This window comes from Nestor notabilis, unplaced genomic scaffold (assembly GCF_000696875.1).
Source record: "Nestor notabilis isolate BGI_N333 unplaced genomic scaffold, ASM69687v1 scaffold6422, whole genome shotgun sequence".
NCBI classification, from domain to species: domain Eukaryota; kingdom Metazoa; phylum Chordata; class Aves; order Psittaciformes; family Psittacidae; genus Nestor; species Nestor notabilis.
The window spans coordinates 10,944-28,309 of record NW_009917806.1 but is presented as its reverse complement, the minus strand read 5'-3'; the positions used below and the strand labels follow the sequence as shown (position 1 = coordinate 28,309).

General features: G+C 39.2%; 2 protein-coding genes across 2 annotated transcripts in view; one reads left to right on the top strand and one right to left on the bottom strand.

The window, feature by feature from the left end:
* Positions 1-3,661, top strand: part of RIC1 (RAB6A GEF complex partner 1) — a gene marked incomplete at its 5' end in the record, with an annotated part of 15,000 nt that extends 11,339 nt beyond the window's left edge. The window contains 3 exons of the mRNA XM_010009411.1: positions 2,487-2,664; positions 2,801-2,989; positions 3,376-3,661. Coding sequence (XP_010007713.1) covers positions 2,487-2,664; positions 2,801-2,989; positions 3,376-3,661 — 653 coding nt within the window. The remainder of the gene's footprint in view (positions 1-2,486; positions 2,665-2,800; positions 2,990-3,375) is intronic.
* Positions 3,662-10,901: 7,240 nt separating this feature from the next.
* ERMP1 (endoplasmic reticulum metallopeptidase 1) overlaps positions 10,902-17,366 on the bottom strand; it is a gene marked incomplete at its 5' end in the record, with an annotated part of 17,174 nt that continues 10,709 nt past the window's right edge. Inside the window, 7 exons of the mRNA XM_010009410.1 lie at positions 10,902-11,066; positions 12,194-12,357; positions 12,825-12,940; positions 13,600-13,802; positions 14,217-14,369; positions 14,950-15,140; positions 15,683-15,857. Of these exons, the coding sequence (XP_010007712.1) occupies positions 10,902-11,066; positions 12,194-12,357; positions 12,825-12,940; positions 13,600-13,802; positions 14,217-14,369; positions 14,950-15,140; positions 15,683-15,857 (1,167 nt within the window). The remainder of the gene's footprint in view (positions 11,067-12,193; positions 12,358-12,824; positions 12,941-13,599; positions 13,803-14,216; positions 14,370-14,949; positions 15,141-15,682; positions 15,858-17,366) is intronic.

The following is a 17,366-nucleotide window of genomic DNA, read 5'->3' as shown; positions in this document are numbered from 1 at the left end:
TTGTAAGTTTTTTTAGCTTTGTCTCTTGCACAGATTGGCACTATTCTAGAGCATGAACTCTGTGCTTTTGGATTTCTTTAGAAAGATATTAGATACAAGCTGAGGAAATTATAGCCCCATATAGTTTTCTTTTTTCCTATGTTTTTGTTTAAATAGTTTTTCTAAAAGCTTAAGTGTATGATCAGCTTACAAAAGTACAAAGGGGAATTTTATTCTCTGTGCATCTTTTCTGACCACAGACAGAGACAGGAAATGTTTGTCTGACCATTAATTTTTTTTTTTTTTTGCTTGTCCTCAAGCATAGAGCAGTATTTTCAACAGTGTCTACATCATGTGATTTCCACTGTACTGGGGAAAAGACCAAGTACCTAAGTGTGAACTGCAGTCTCCCCAAGATGCTAGGGCCTCCTGTGAGAGTCAGAGCACTTGAAGCTGCTATTTAACAAGTTGATGTGCTTCAAAAAATGAAGAAAGAAAGAGGTTCTCTCCTTCTGCTTGGGCTCTTCTTCTGCCTCATTCTATTTTCATCCTGTTTCACACTTGCTACTTCTGGATACTGCAAGAATGCATTAGGGTTAAGTAAGTTTGTTATAGAACTCTCAAAGAAAGCATAATTTAAAAGGGAAAATTTATTTCTCTTCTGATTGCACTGACTTTACTGCTGTCTGCCACCATTGCTGTTTCTATAAACAAGTACCTTTTTTTTTTTCTTGAGCTGAATGCAGACCTTTGAGTTCAATGGACTTTGGTATGCATTTTAAAGCAGTTTTCTAAAGTGAAACTAGATGAATAGTCTTTAAAATGTTGTGTTCAGAATTCTAATAGTAATAATTTCACAGATTCAGCAGTGGTATTCATACACAAGAAGCTAATAAAATAACTTTCTGACTTTCCAAACATTTTGCACAGAAAAGATGAATCTCATTTTATGGAAACTGCTCTGGAAGCTGGGAGCCTTCATGGCTCACCACTCGTGGTTGTAGCTTTGTTGTTCCTGGGAAAATTCTACAACTGCATCTACTCTTCATGTTTTTGTTAGAAACACTTATATTTCTAATTAGTGCAGGTAAATATATACATGCCAAGCATTCACAATCTTCAGGGTTTTGTATGAAGAAAAGAACTTGCTATTGCATCTTCATTTGTAACAAAGGTTAAGAAAGAGATCTCTTGAGAGAGATTGCAACCCTTCCTACAGACCAACATACAATGGTTTGAGTTGGAAGGGACCTTCAAAGGTCATCCAGTCAACGCCCCTGCAATGAGCAGGGGCATCTTGAATTAGGTCAGGTTGCCCAGAACCACATCCAGCCTGGCCTTGCATGTCTCCAGGGATAGTGCATCCACCACCTGTCTGGGCAACCTGTGCCAGTGTTTTACCACCCTCATTGTAAAGAATTTCTTCCTCACATCCAGCCTGAACCTCCCCTCTTTCAGTTTAAAACCAGCACCCCTTGTACTACAGCAACAGGCTCTGCTAAAAAGTCTCTCCCCGTCTTTCTTATAGGCCCCTTTTAAGTACTGGAAGCTGCTCTGAGGCCTCCCCTGGGACTTCTCTTCTCCAGGCTGAACAACCCCAACTCACTCAGCCTTTCTTCATAGGAGGGATGCTCCAGCCCTCTAATAATTTCTGTGGCCCTTCTCTGGCCCCTCTCCAATGGGTCCATGTCATTCCTGTGCTGAGGATTCGAGAGCTGGACGCAGCACTCCACGTGGGGTCACACCAGAACAGAATAAAGGGGCAGACTCACGGAAAGTGTTATCTGGTCACGCTCCTTTGGATGCAGCCCAGGATACAACTGGCCTTCTGGACTGCAGGCGCACACTGCCAACTCATGTCCAACCCTCCATCCACCAGTACCCCCAATTCCTTCTCCTCAGGGGTACCCTCAGTCCCTTCATCCCTCAGCCTGTATCGATACCAGGGGCTGTCCTGACCCAGGTGCAGGACCCTGCACTTGACCTTGTTAAACTTCATTATGTTTGCATGTGACCACTTCTCAAGCTTGTCCAAATCCCTCTGGATGGCATTCCTTCCACAGGCCACTGCATTTCCTTCTTGCCCTTTTGCTTGACCAGCAGGTCTCGACTCAGCCGTGTCAGGCTGCTGCCTTCCTTACGTGATTCCTTATACCTGGGATCGCAAGCTCTTGTGCTCTGTGGAAAGCATAATTTTAGGACTGTAAGATGTAAGAGGCTGTCGCTGTGTTCTTACAGTGGTTGCCAACACATCTTTAGGATCTCTTACTGATATTACTCTGCTGAATTATTTGATAGAAATCAATAATAGTTCTACCATGTACTGTGAGAAAAATGCTGAAGTGCGATGGGCAGTATGCCTGAAGGAACGTCTTAGCACTGTGATAGACAGCAAAGCACTACTGTGTGATTTGTCGGTTTCTGTAGGAAGGAAGTAGTTAGAAATTTTGAGTCTTATTAAAGTAAGTAGTTTCTTCTTCCCTTACATTTCTGAGTGTCTTTGATAGGTGATGAATGCAGCATTGGTTCAGCAACGGACCTGACTGAAACAAGTTCTATGGTGGATGGTGACTGGACCATGGTGGATGAAAACTTCTCTGGTCTAAGTTTAACTCAGTCAGAGCTTGAACATCTCTCTCTAGAACTGGCTAGTAAAGGGCCACACAAGTCACAGGTCCAGCTGAGGTAAGTAACATAATTTTTGCCTTTGAAACTTAAAACTACTAGTATGCAGCATTAGGAGAAAGCACTGTCTAGAGTCATACTGAGATTTTTGTATTCAGGTTGGAAAAAGTAGTAAGTAGAGTGTTTTCCCATATAGGTACTTGCTACATATCTTCATGGAAGCAGGATGTCTGGATTGGTGTGTTATTATAGGCCTTATCCTCAGAGAATCATCAGTAATCAACCAGGTTTTCAGTATAATGCAATCCTCTGATATTGATGGAGAAATCTGTCAGAATATCAAGACTGGCCTGTATGCTGTTGACAAATGGGCTTCTACAGATTGGTAAGTGTTACTTTCCACCTTCATTTTCATTCTACTTGTAGATAACTCAGAATTGGGTTTTTTAGGTAACTAGTGATCTCAGTCATAGCTGAAAAAATTATTTAAAAGCACTTTCGCAAAAAATTTCCGAGTAGTCGCTTATTATGGTTGTGATCAAACTGGAATAAAAAAACTAAAAATCAAATCCAGACCAAGCAACCACCCCAACTTCTGTTACTTGGTTATGGTTGCCTTTTTGCTACTCTTATTATAAAAAAAAAGGTAGTTTCTGTACAGGAAGGACCAATTTATATTAACATCTCCCAAGAAAAGCTGCTTTTCAGGCATATGACTGAAGTACTATTTTTTGAAATCACTCATGATGTTCTGTACCATTATTTTGCCAGCCCTGGGTACAAGCCATTTCTAAATATCATCAAACCACAGATCCAGAAACTAAGTGAAATAGTAGAAGAGCAAGTACAGCCTGAAGCTTTTCAGCCAGTGAATCCTTCTAAGGTTACTGAACAAGTGAACCCTAGAGCTGAGGAAAGCAGGACTTCATCTAGCCATGGCACTAATCCTCAGAATGATGCTGGCAACATCAGTGCAAGTAGGCATGAAGAGGACAAGTCTAAGACAGAGGTTGAGGATTCATTCCAAGAAGGCAGTTATGACTGTATTGTGTCTTAAATGGAAGATGAACAACTTCCCAAGCATCAGGGGTGAAAGGAAGCAAACCAGCTCTTAGACATGCTTCCATGTTTCAGATTTGAACTTTCTTTTTTTTCTCTATATTTCAAATCTTTGAAATCTTCAGTGGGGATAACTCAGCAGCAGTTTCATCTGATAATTTCAAAAGGAGTCAAGATTTTATTTTTTTTTTTATTGCAATCTTCAGACTGCAAGTTTAAGTTTTAATACTTAATAGTGCTGAGAGACGGTGAATACATATGGAGACAGGTTCAGCTAATATTCATCAGTACCTTTACATCACCAACACATGTTCTGGAGAAACTACTTATCTCTTGCTTGAGTTTAAAAGGTAAAGAGGGGATTAAATTTAAAAACTCTTACCCTTTGCAGCTTGCCTGCCTAAGAAATGTCTGATCAATGCAGTTCAGATTGGTTTGATATTGATATTTTGTATTAAAGGACTGTAAAATATATTGTATGTTTTTGTGAATACTCTTGTACAAATACTCAAGGTTGTACCATATTTGAAGGTACCTATATGTACTGTGCATGTTTCTAGATGACTAGTGTAAAGTTAAAGCAGAGTTGCACTTCTTTCTGGGTGAGGCATACTTTACTGACCTAACATTGACACGAGGTGGCTCTCCTGTTTTTACTCCCACTTACAGATCTTGTGGTTGGATTTAAGGGATTGGTGAAGGTTATTTATTTAATTGTAAATTCTTTTCTGAAAAAATGAGTTTTTTAATGTAAATAATCATCATATACTCTTGCTATGGAAATTAGTTTAACAGCTCATACTTAAACATTTTTCAAACATTTTATAATATGCATACTTGTAACTAAGACATTTAACTTTCATACAGTGCTATGGGAAGCTGGCTGCAGAAGTCTGTTGCTTTGAGGTACTTATTTTTTCTAGCTGCTGTCCCTATGTAATAACTACCTGTAACAGTATTAATTTAGATATTAGCTTGTTTGTACTGTGCAATCTGAACAAAAATGCAACATTACTCATTTTATACAAAATAAACTAGTTTATTTTTTATATCACTTGATTACTGACATGGACCAAACTAGTCATCATAGAATAGTTACAGCATCTATTGCTTTTCTAGCGTAGTTACTAAATGCACATACATTTAAACTTTGAAAATTAAGACTATTCACAATTAAATTTAAAATAAATTGTGGTTTTATCTTTATTTCCTTTGTAGATAAGATCAAGTGCTTTAAAATGTACAATTATTAAAATGTTGCTTTAGAATGGCTTAACTAAGCCGATACAACCAGTACAAGTGCAATAACTATGAGTATTATGTGGAAAGCTGGAGATTTTAGTGAACATAGCTTGAATTTCCATGTAAGAGTTGAACTAATATTGAAGTTACAGGGAAGAGATCTGGTTCAAGAGTCCCAGCATTAAGCTTAGTCTGCGTTGTAGCTACTGGTTACAGATAATGACTATCATACTTACATGCCTGTTGTGAACCAACATCAAAAATCCATTATTGTTTTAAGGGGATACTTAATGCTTTTTTATGATAAAAAAAACTGCTTAAACTATGTTAAAAGAAATAAAAACTGTGCTTCAAGTTAATATTTTCTGTGGTTCTGTGGTAATGATGTAAGCAAAGCCCATCCTGATCAGTTTTCTGCTGTTCAGGTTTTGGATCTGTACAAGTAAAACCATATATTAACTGATATACTAACATTAATATTAGTATCTTACTACTGTGCTACTGTTGTTTAGCAGTTAAATCTTCTTAGTTGCGAAACTTTTGAAGTTTGTACTTCTTTAGTAGTAATTCTCTATGCAATCTGATGTGCTAATTTTGTATTTCAATTTCACTGCTGTTATACCTGTAATTAAAAGACAAATGTATTCAACTTTACTTGAAGTTACTCCTGTGGCAGATAACTATTTCTAACTTCAAGCCATTGATAGTAAGTCACCAGAATTCAAGTATGGTGTCTCAGAGAAACAAAGCTCTGAAAGAAGCTATCTAATGAAGCTTGTTTTAGTTTGCCACGCTGTACCATTATGGCCTGTTTAACAGGATCAAGATAACAAGTTTCTAAGTTAAAAATTTCCTTATTAGTGCATCTTTGAAGTTACATCCATGTATTGTTTTTAAAGAGGTGTATCTGGTTTAGATGGCAGGGGTGTAGTAGCAAGGTGGAGGCTGCAAGGGGTGGCCTCAGTGCATAGAGCACATGTTCCAACAGAGCCACTATGCGCCGCAGCTAAGCCCATCAGCCAACCTGGTGGTGCTCGGTAATACACTTACTAAGGGTATAAAAGAAATGCTGTGCAGCAGCTGTAAGAGATCAGTGAGGAACAGGAGGCACTCCAGGCGCTGGAGCGGAAATCCTCTGCTGCCTGTGGACCTGTGCAAGTGAACACATACATTAACTGACACATTAACATTCTTAGTATTGATATCTTGCTGCTGTTGTTTAGCAGTTAAATCTTTATTAGACCATGGTGAGCAGGCTGTCCCTCCACATCCAACTGTGAAGCACCTTGGAGCTGATAGCCACTCTGCAGCCTGTGGCAGATGCCACATTAGGGCAGCTGAAGGAAGCTGCAGCCAGGGAGAACCCATGCAGGAGCAGGTCTTCACGCAGGAACTGCAGCCTATGGTGGACTAATGCTGGAGCAGACTGTTTCTGAAGAACTACCCCATCCAGAGGAGGATCCACGCTGGAGAAGTTCACAAGAGACTCTGTCCCATGGGAGGGACCCCATGCTGGAGCAGCAGAACAGTGTGAGGAGGAAGGAGGAGCAGAGAGAAACTGGTATGAACTGACCATGACCTGACCCCTAACTGACCATCCCCAATCTCTCTGCACCATTGTGGAAGAGGAGGCAGAAGAGTGAAGTTGAGTCTGTGAAGATAGGGGAAGTTGGGTTTTTTAATTTCTTTGTTGCTATCCTTCTCTATTTTTAATTGGCAAAGAATTAAATTAATTTTCCCCAAGGCCAGTTTGTTTCGCCTGTTACGGTAACTGGTGACTAATCTCCCTGATTGAATCCATGAGCTTCTTCATCTTCTCTGGCCTGCTGAGGAGAGGGCTTGAGAGCGCAGTTTGGTGGCACCTGGTAGCCAGTGAAGGTTAACCTGTGACAATAAGTTTATTCATCTACAACTGTGCACAACCTAATGGTCCATTTAACAAGTTGAGGATCAACATTTTCTATGGAATTCCAAATCCCTGTCTCTCACTTTTTGCTTATCTTTGTTAACTTTTGTTATGGGTAACTTGTTGAGGGTAGTAAGATGACTTCAACTGAAGGAAGGAGAGCCCCCGAGAGAGAGAGAGCGAGCCACAGACCCCATTTACTGTCTTACTGAGCTTAAGACTGTTAAAATGACCTAGTGTGCAGCAAGATGAATGCCAGCTCAGGGTGAGTGGCAAAAATAGTCCCAGTGCTTAAACAGAGAAAAGGGAGGAACTTTCTCACAACACTCTGAAACACAACTTGCTGACTTTTCTATTTATCATGTATCACCTGAAGTAAGTAAACTTAAGGAGTTTCCTACCAGAGACCTCTGAGGAGAGACCTGACAAAATCCTGCAACTGGAGGCTGAAGCTAGCTGAACAGTTCAGACATCAGGCACCTAACCCCACTTTTGTAACTGTTTTCAAATTGTTTCCTATCAAAAATGGCATCACCCCACACAGGAAAAAACAACTTTCCTGAATAAACTTTGCATAGGCAGCTTCCTAGGACAGTTAGTTAAACTCAGATGCACCTACTGGGCTTAAAGGTTGTATGTTTACAGGTCTCGGAGCAGACTTGACAGAGCTGTTCACTTCTTGACAAACCACTGCTAGCTTTCTAGACTGATTCTTAACAGCTTTCTGAAGCTGCCCTTTTTAAACCTCTCATTAATGGCCAGTGATTAACACCCTGCTTGAAATACAGGTAGCAGTACCTGAATCTCCCTAAACTGGCTTATACTTCCTGCTCAAGCTTTATCTTTGGCATGTTCTCAAGGTTTGACAGAGCCACAGAGTGTTGCAGCCCGACAGAGCCACAGAGTGTTGCAGCCCAACAGATCCTCTTCTGCAGTGAAAAGGGAAGCCCGAGTAATTTCTAGGACTAATTTATCCTCGAGACTGAAAGAATTCCATGAAGTCTGAGAATCCATGTTCTATCTTCAAAGCCGAAGTCACACTTAGGCAACTTCAGACTAATCACCCAGTTTTGTGACAGGGTTACTGATCTTGCATGGCTCTTTAACCATTCTTCACTAAGACTGCATATCAAGTTCTAAGATGGGTCTTCCTGCAGCCTCCTTCTGGATTATCATAAAGAACTAGATTAAGTTTAGCCCTCAAGGGAAAAAAAGAAAACCCTATTTGATTAATGTTTTTCCAACGGGCTTGCAACCCAACACTTTCTTCAAATGCATGCTTCTACTTGACAGGCAATCTGAAGGTATGGTGACACTAATGCTGCATTCAATTGTATAACCACAACATGTTCGGGTCTCCTTTGCAACCACATGCTTAAATTGATAAAATGCTTATTTCTGAAGTCCTTTTTCCTATAGATATGTAATAGAGTAATATGTATGTTAATACAGAACATAATAGATTCTCAAAGCCATCAAAAGTCAGGGAAGAATTAGGGAAAAGTGGAGGAATTTAGAAAAGGCTGTGCATGTAGACAGTTTTGGATAAATGTAGGCAATTCCAATCAACTAGCTGCTTACTGCCTCCATTAAGAATAAAGACTTTCTTTACTTCTGTACCCTCCTGCCTTCTATCATTACAAGTACCAGCTGCTTGCTGTTTTTGTTTCACAGAGTACGACGCATAATACAAACTACAGTTTGTATTATGTACAGCAGAAGACTAATCTTGCACTGAATGGGGAAGCAGATGGACATTCAAACACAAAAGTTTTCCATCTGGTTTTTCTGCCTTTGATAACCAATAAATTTGCTCTTAAGTATCATTTTTGCAAAGGATACTTAGCTTTGCAACCAGCAACTGTTCCATACCACATCCTGTTTCAAGAACCACCCTCCTCTCTTCCATCTTCAGCCAGGGTCCTCATTTTAACCTTTCTCAGGTAATTTTTACATTCTTCGGCCATGCATATCTTCCATGCAGCACTAACTCTTAGCTGCCTAACTCAAGCATCACTTAGCAGTATTTCTACCCAAAGCTTAAATAAAACAGTAGTAGAATGAATAAAACTGAATCAAATACACCTTTAGTCCCACTGAAAATCAAGTTCCATTCATTAAATTTCACTTTTATTTACAGAGACAGAAATTTTCAACAAACTCATAATTAAATTATTTAATAAGGGTTAAATCCTGAGTTAACAAAAGTTATTGCTTCACTGAAGTTTCAGAAATTGCTAACAGGCATTTTATATTTTTGGCTCCCAGTACAATTTCTTCAGACAGCACTTCTTCCCTTATATCAGATGCAAAACAACAAACTCACAACTGAGGAAGGCAGTTAATTACCAGCGCAACTTTACTTAACTAGCTGTGCATCAGCTAGAGTACAGTACAAAACATTTGATGAGATTCAAGACACAAGAGTCATGAACTAAAACTCCGTTTTCCAGTACCAAAAAAAAGTGTAATATAGGGATTGTAGTTTCAAATTGGATACAATCAAGTGAGTGATGATTAACGCACATGTTTGTTAATGTAGAAAGACCCACTGGTTTTCAGATACTGATGACCAGTTCATTATGATTACAGTAATCAAACCTCTTACCCTAGTCCATGAGTCAGTTGACAAGTCTTTCTTTGTGAATGTACCTTAAAACAAATGAAACTGGTTCTTGTCACCATCATACATAACTACAGAACATTTTGAAGGTAAATAGCTGATCAGGGAGCTGCTGTCCACCAAAGCTCACACAAATTAGTGTCACAGTTTTCTTTCACATGCCCTGCAAGCTTCCCAGTACTAGCATGCTTTTACTCAAAATGATGATGCATGCACAAAATCTGCTTTGCATGCAATTTGGCAATACTCATGAGATAAACAAAATACTGATCAGAGAAATTTTTAACGCAGTCTTGATGTCTCGTATAGTTTGGAAAAAAGCATGAAGAAGTTTCTTCAGATACAGAGTTCTTCGAATTTCAGAAACTAACATTAACTGCATTGAAAAAGACCTGGGAGTAAAAAAAAAACCCAAGAAACTGAAAAAGACTAAATCACTCAGTCATTTATAAAACCCATCTTGTGGAAATAATACAAGAGCAAGCCAAGGATATTAGACATCTTGTTAAAGATGACTCTTCTATGTATTTTTCCTTATGGAAAGCAAGCCTTATTTTAAGAAACAGTTAAATGTATTAGCAAAGTGCAATCTGTCTGTTACATTATCAAAAGTCTTTCCAGAGGAAATGATACCAAATATTAGCCAACTGTAGTAAGTTAGAAGATAACTTGATATTTAGAGTAGATTAACTGTAAGACATCCACATAAAGGAGTGGGGACTTAACACTCTTACATACAAGAGAGCAAGTCACATGCTTTTATGCTGATACTGAAAGATCCCAACAGGAACCAAACTACAGGATGATAGTTAGTTAGGTCAAACTTACCGAGTTCTAACACTGACGAGACAGGCAAGGATTTTTTTAACAGAAAGGTATTATTTGAAAAGATAATCTAGATAAATAATTACCACATTCCATCATAACACCGATTTTTCTGCATTGTGTATTTGCCAAGGACTGGAAATGCAATCCACACAAGCATCATAGCTTTCAGTGACTTCATCCAGTGACAAAAGTAATGTTTAGGACTTTGCCACATCTGCCCCCACCCCGTGCGGACAAACATCTTTTAGCTGAAGGTCTTGCTTTAATGGGAGGGATAGGATTGGTAGGTAAGAGTCCCCACATGTGCATGAAGTACAGCATATTTTACATGACATCAAAATAATTCCATGAGGCTCATTCACAATTGCCACCATATTGTGCTAACATTACCTCCTCAATTGCAGTTTTCATTTTAAGACACCCACTAGCCAAACTGCCATTTCAGTGGAAGAACCAAAGTGAACTGTATCCCCAAGACAACAGTAGTCTTTAAGTAGTCAAACTGCCAAAGAAACACTATTTGTCTCCAAAGTACTTTAAACTCTTGTGAAAGTCTCTGGCATCTTCTTAGAAAGTGTTTGCTGCAACAGCATTATGCATCGGAGAGATTACCCTATTAGCGCTGTGTTACTGTCAACATTAAAAGACAAACAGGTCGTAAGTGCAGGACCAACCAGAAGAAAATGTCCAGTTTGGAAACCTCTCTAGTAAGTCATAGAGTTGAGGGGACTTTTGATCTTCCCCAAAAAAGTAATGTGCTGCTATGGCGAGAGAGACTATTCCATCGGAATGTTTTTCTGGGGCCTGAAAGTGAGAAAAGAACAACACAGTCCTTATGATTAATTATGGCTTTTAAACACAGGATGAATACAGATGTACTTTCTATAGGCTTTGTATCTATGCAACAGACTTTATCCTGCAGCTCTTTGTCCTTTATGTTAGAACACTTATCTTCAAACATACCAGTGTGATTACCTGATGAGTTCAACCTGAATTGAACTTGCAACTAGGTATTTAGGTAACAGTGCCTCTGACATGTTATGTATCTCACACATCTTCTAACTTCAACATTTGTAGCTATTGGTTTTGCTGACAAATCAAGACACGGACTCCAACAGAGTCTATATGCCGATACCCCTATTGTGAATCCTTAGGATAAAAAGCCTGCTCTGCCTAGCTTTGCTACTATCAATCTTGCATAGCTTGTCAGACTGCAGATTCCTGTCTGCATTTATCGAGTACCCTCAGAGTATTATTTGGTTAAGCATTTAGACTTATTATGATTTGGTTAAGCATTCCAGGGAGGAACAAGGAATTTTCAAAGATTCCTGTAATATTTACTCAAGGAATAGGACACTTAAACCTATAATGAAAACCATATAGCACTGTGAAAAGGTCTTTGCTGGAGCACTGGGGGAGATGGGAGGACTATCTTAAATCCCACTGGTGGAACAGCAATGCTGGAAGCCTTGCTTCCAACTGAAAATAATATAAAATACAATTTATGAAACAAAGCTTTTAAAAGTCTTCAGCTTCAAGACAGGTGAGTTTCCCACCAGACACTCCCTGTAATTTCCAAAAACTGAGCAAACAAAATACATGAAAAAGAAACTATTCACAATAGGAAAACTAACTCTGAAATAACAGTAAGAGATAAAACTTAAAGAACTAGGAGGTTGAGATCATAGAAATCCAAACTAACCTAAGACATGATCACGTTTTCCCTTTGTCTGTTTGGCAAGTTAGCAGACTAAGCATCAAAAATATGTGTGAGCTGATATGTAAAGTTCAGGAACAAAGTAAATGATGAAAGCTATAGAATTAGGATCTATCAAACACAGCTTCAGATAGCTTTTTTCACCTAAGAATGAAGCAAAGGTAACACCAGGGCAGACCAGAGGCTCACCGGCTCCCAGCAGCAGCATACTCACCGTCAGCTCTACCCAGAAGTGCCATGGCGTAGCCTGCAGCCCGTGGGAGTAAAACACAAAGTAGTCTCCTCCTAAGCTAGCAACCGGCACACCGTCCCCAAGAGACCAGGTGGACAGAGTTGAGCCCTCGTGTGGCCGAACATACAGAGACATGTGACTGGGACCTGCAGAGACACGGGTAGGTATCTAGATGTATCAACAGGCAGAGGCAAAATAAACATCTATTTTCCTACATAGTAGCACGTTACCTGTGTATTACTACTTGTGCCTCCCAAAACATGTTAAGGCTGTCTTCTCTACAGAAGAAGCTTAAACTATTTATAAGCAGTGAGATAAATGAGATGATCATATAGGAGAGGGGCAGAGCTATAAAACGACTAAGAAAGGACTCGCAGTAAAAAGATCAAGGGCTTACTCAAAATAGACAAGGTTATCAGTGTCCCAGATAACAACTGCAACACAACACCCAGAGCTTCTAGTGTGTTACGAAACTGCATTAATTCATGCTAATCTCACAAATCTTACTATCTTGGGAATGGCACTGGAACCTGCAGTCTTGGAGTCAAAACCAGACTTATTACAGGCATGAAAAATAAAAACAAATCACAAACCAGAAGTTTCAGTCTCTCACCAGATACTTCAAAGCTTAACCTCACGGAGTTCTGGGGCATCAGCTCCCGGGACAGAACTTTAAAGTGAACTGGGCTTCTCAGAACAATTTCTGGAGCAGGAAGGTACCAGTTTTTCCTGTGTTGAAAAAAAGTGTTAAGTTTGTGTATAATATAGCTGACTGCACTGTTACTAAATGAAATATTCAAAAGCTACTGATTCCAGCAGAAGGCAGGTAAAATCAGCAGCTTGTGGCCAGCAGATACTGAAACGGTACATTAATAGAAAAATAGTCACCAGTGTGTTCATTCACTACTTTTGTATGCCTTAATTTACAGAACAATAAAGAGTATTTGCACCTTCAAACTGGTACGTTTTGTTCACAAGATTCTTAGGCTATACGAAATAGTCACAGCAACTAGTTTTCCTCTGTGGAGAGCAGCTATTCTAGACTTCCTCTGCAGTCAGCTGAGGTGAGGGGAGGAAGGAGGGGAGAGACATACTCTTAACTGCCCTTTAGAAGCCCCCTCCTTCACCTTTTTCTCCACTGATGCTGACACTGATTTTCCATACATCAACTTCTCCAGCTCCTGCAGCAGACTAGCAATCTCTTTCCAGAGATTCTGGCAGAAGACACTGCACCTAGACAGAAGTTTGTCTTCTGAAGTGGAACAATTATTTACTTTTATACCAAGATTAGCCTTACTTTTTCTTCCCTTACATGAGTGAGATTGCATAAATGACCAATTGTGCTTTGGCAGTAAGTGCTCAAGTGATGATGCAGTGTTCACACCAACCGGAACATGAAATGCACTGGTAGAATCCAAGGAAGGCCACAGAAAGGTGCCCGCTCCTCACATGGAGTTCTAATGGTGTCATTGATTTCAGGCACATGGGGAGTTATGTGAGATATGCCATTATAATCAAATCCATTAATCCATATACCAGAGTCACTTTTAACCACATTTCCGTCTAGATCATGAAATCTTCTGCTTGTGTGCTAGAAGACAAAAAGAAAAAACAGACACAAAACCAAAAAGATGATGGAGCATGTGCAGGTCTCAAGAGTCAGAAGTGATTCTGAATTACCCTCTATGTCAGTCCTTAAGGTCTACTGCACTTTCAGTATGCACTAAACATGTATATGAGTATTTATAATTACATAGAGAGAATTACTCAGATGAAAGAAACATATCATAAGCCACCTACATTCAGAAGATGACTGTGCCTGTACGTATTTGCTCACCTTCCATCAGGTTTGCTTTTTAAATTATCATTGCTTACTCAACTCTCCCACTTAAACCCCCCTATAAAAGGCCCTACTCTTCTGACACAGATGAACTAAACACAGAGATTGAACAACAGAAACATTAGCAACCAATAGAGGCAATAGAATATGCAAGGCTCTTCTTACCTGGAGAAAGACTCGCTTGGGCCTTGGATTAGCAGTGTCAGAACTGTAAGGAAAGAAGATTCCACTACAAACGAGAATCAGAGTGACTACAAACACAGCAGTTAAAGTTATTAGCGTCGTTTTTGTGCTTTTGACAAGGTAAATGAAGTTCATCTAGAGAATAAAAAGACAGCCCAGTTATAAAACTACAAGACTTAAGACACTATCTGTGTAACTCTAAAATCCAATTATGGAACTGAAAGAATATTAAAAAGATATCACTGCAAGTACTACCTGACACAAGACACTTCTTTGTAATCTTAGTATTGAAAACCAAAAGGAATAAAGCGAGTACTTCCCCGAGCCTTCAAAAGCTTCCTATTTTTACAAACATTTGCCAACAAAAACCTAGAACCTTTGTACAAGCACAGCAGAGAAAAAGAATACTGAGGTATTTTTTTTTTAAGTGCAGCCACACACTATACTTGACATAAAACAAATGCCTTAAATATGCATTAAATTGCGTATTTTACAACAATATTTACTACATCATTATAGAGAAGATATATTTTTGTAACTCCTGCCTCAACGACTTTTTTTTACTAACACAAAACATGGAATCATTGACATATTTCCTGTTAGTTTCCTGTAACATCTAAGATATTGTCAAAATATTGTTAACTTCAAATACTAACTTAGAAAAAACTCTAGAAAAAATTAAAAGTTTCGAACAACATTTACAAGTTCTACTTACAAAATAGGATGACAGAATCATAGTCATGATCACAATAAATCCTGCCAACACCACATCTGGCAGAATTTCTGAACCACTTCGTCCCATGATAGGTGTAAACATTTCAAACACAGTCCAACTTAGATACATCATGTACACATAGGGAACAAACATTCCCAGCATGTACATTGTCACAAACTTCATCGTGGCACCTATAGGGTACAGGGGGAAAAAAAAACCAACAAAAAACAAAGAACCCATCAAAGTTTGGAAGGCCATAAACACGCAGCTTTACCAATATACCCATTCATACACTGGTGCAAGGCCCAGTACACTGTACTGGTCATCCTCCCTGACATGGATATGGAAAGAGGATCTCATTTTGCATAGCCAATGCCAGTGTAACTCTTCCAAAAACACCACAAAACTACAAAAAACCAAATAAACAGGTGTTCCGTCCCAAACAATGTTTGAATATTACAGCATTTTCTAACAATCTTTACTGTCCCTCAAAGTATGAAATCACTTATTAATTACCCCACAAAGAGTTGTTCTCTTTAGCCTGAGACACAGGATGTTTTTCAGTGTATTTTTTTGAAAGAACTGTCTTTAGTTCAAGAACACTTCTTCTTGTCACAAAAATGTACACACAGTTACTTTGAATATTCAAATTCGAGTTTGGGATTTCTTTTGCTTAAATAGTGCTGTAGCAACACAGGTTTCGAAATACAACCTCCTCCCCTCAAACTCATACCTTTTTGGCTGAATTCTTTATGGATCATCAGCTTAGCAAGTAAAGGAAATGCTACCCATAATGTACAAACGAATGCAGAACAAAGGCCCATCTGAGTAATCATAGCCAATGCTACAGACCAAATCATCAGTGAGGTATCAAAAAAAAGATCTCCCAGGTACTGCTCATTCATATTCTGTAACAAAAAAAGCAAATTACCAATTACTGAGCATATTCCATGTATCACATTTCATGAGAACACATATAAAGATCGTCGTATCTTGTATATCATGGAATCACAGAACAGTTTGGGTTGGAAGGAACCTTAAAGACCATCTAGTTCCAACCCTGCTGCCAGGGACAAGGACACCTCCCACCAGACCAGGTTGCTCCAAGCCTCATCCAACCTGGCCTTGAACACTGCCAAGGGTGGGACAGACACAACTTCTCTGAGCAACCTGTGCCAGCGTCTCACTACCCTCACAGGGAAGATTTTTATCTCCACTCTCTCAATTCAAAGCCATTCCCCCTTGCCCTGTCACTACACGCCCTTGTGAAAAATCCCTCTCCAGACTTCTTGTAGGCTCCTTTAGGTACTGGAAGCTCTCTCTAAGGTCTCCCCAGAGCCTTCTATTCTCCAGGCTGAACACCACCACACACAACCCCCCAGAACAATGCAATTGTTTTCCTTGGATAAAATAATTTTGACAAGCGTCATCTCACCATTCTGTTACCACTCACAGTTACCCATGATGATATATTTTTATTTTTTTTTAAATCTACTCTGGCGTGCTTTCAAAAAGAGATTACATGGGCTGGGGCAGAGAAAGAAGGGAATGTACAGTTGACAAGAAGGTGGAAGGCTGATGTTTCGGGTATCCATGAACTTTTTATGAAAAGCATTAGTATTTGTGAAGCATATAAAAAAGTTACGTAGCACTTATGTGTGAAAAAAGTACCCATATCTCCTGATATTCTAAACACGAGTTTTAACAGCAACTGTTAACACGCTTCTTAGACAAGCACTGTTAACAGTGCACGAATATGTATGTGGTGTCTTTATATGTCATGCCACAGCTACCACTTCAGAAATCTGCTTTTTAAATATATTATGTGTTTTGAAGAAAAGATGTGCATGGATCAGATAATACAAGATACATTTTCAAAACAGAAGGAATTTTAACTCTCAGATATCTGGTTTGGTTTTCTGTTGCTGTTCTGGGGGCTTTTTCTTTTTGTTTTGTTTTTTCAAGTTACATTAGAAATGCTGCAGTGTTTGCAGTGCAAGATTCTTTATTGTGCATCCTGCTAGTAGCAATAAGGACTGCTTGCATGAACAAGCTATCAGAAAGCACGTAGTTCAGTTTCGGGCTTGGGGGTGTAGGGAACATGACTATAGCCAAACCTATTTCAAAACAAAAAGCTTATTAATTCACAAGTTCTTGAGTCTCTGACAGAAAACACCCAGGCATTGCTTGTGATAGCCAAGTAAGAGATTAGCTTCGAAAATTTTTTATGCAACTCTTAAGTACAATGTAAGTTAAAGAGGCAGCATGTGTATGGTGTACTGCAAGCTACAGCATGCAAGAAAATTAAGAGACTCATGATATCAAGTTGGATGATCTGCTGATCAGACAATTAGCAGGCAAGAAGCAGATCCAGAGTCTGGAGCAACTGAACAGTTAGCAGAAGTATACTCTCCCAT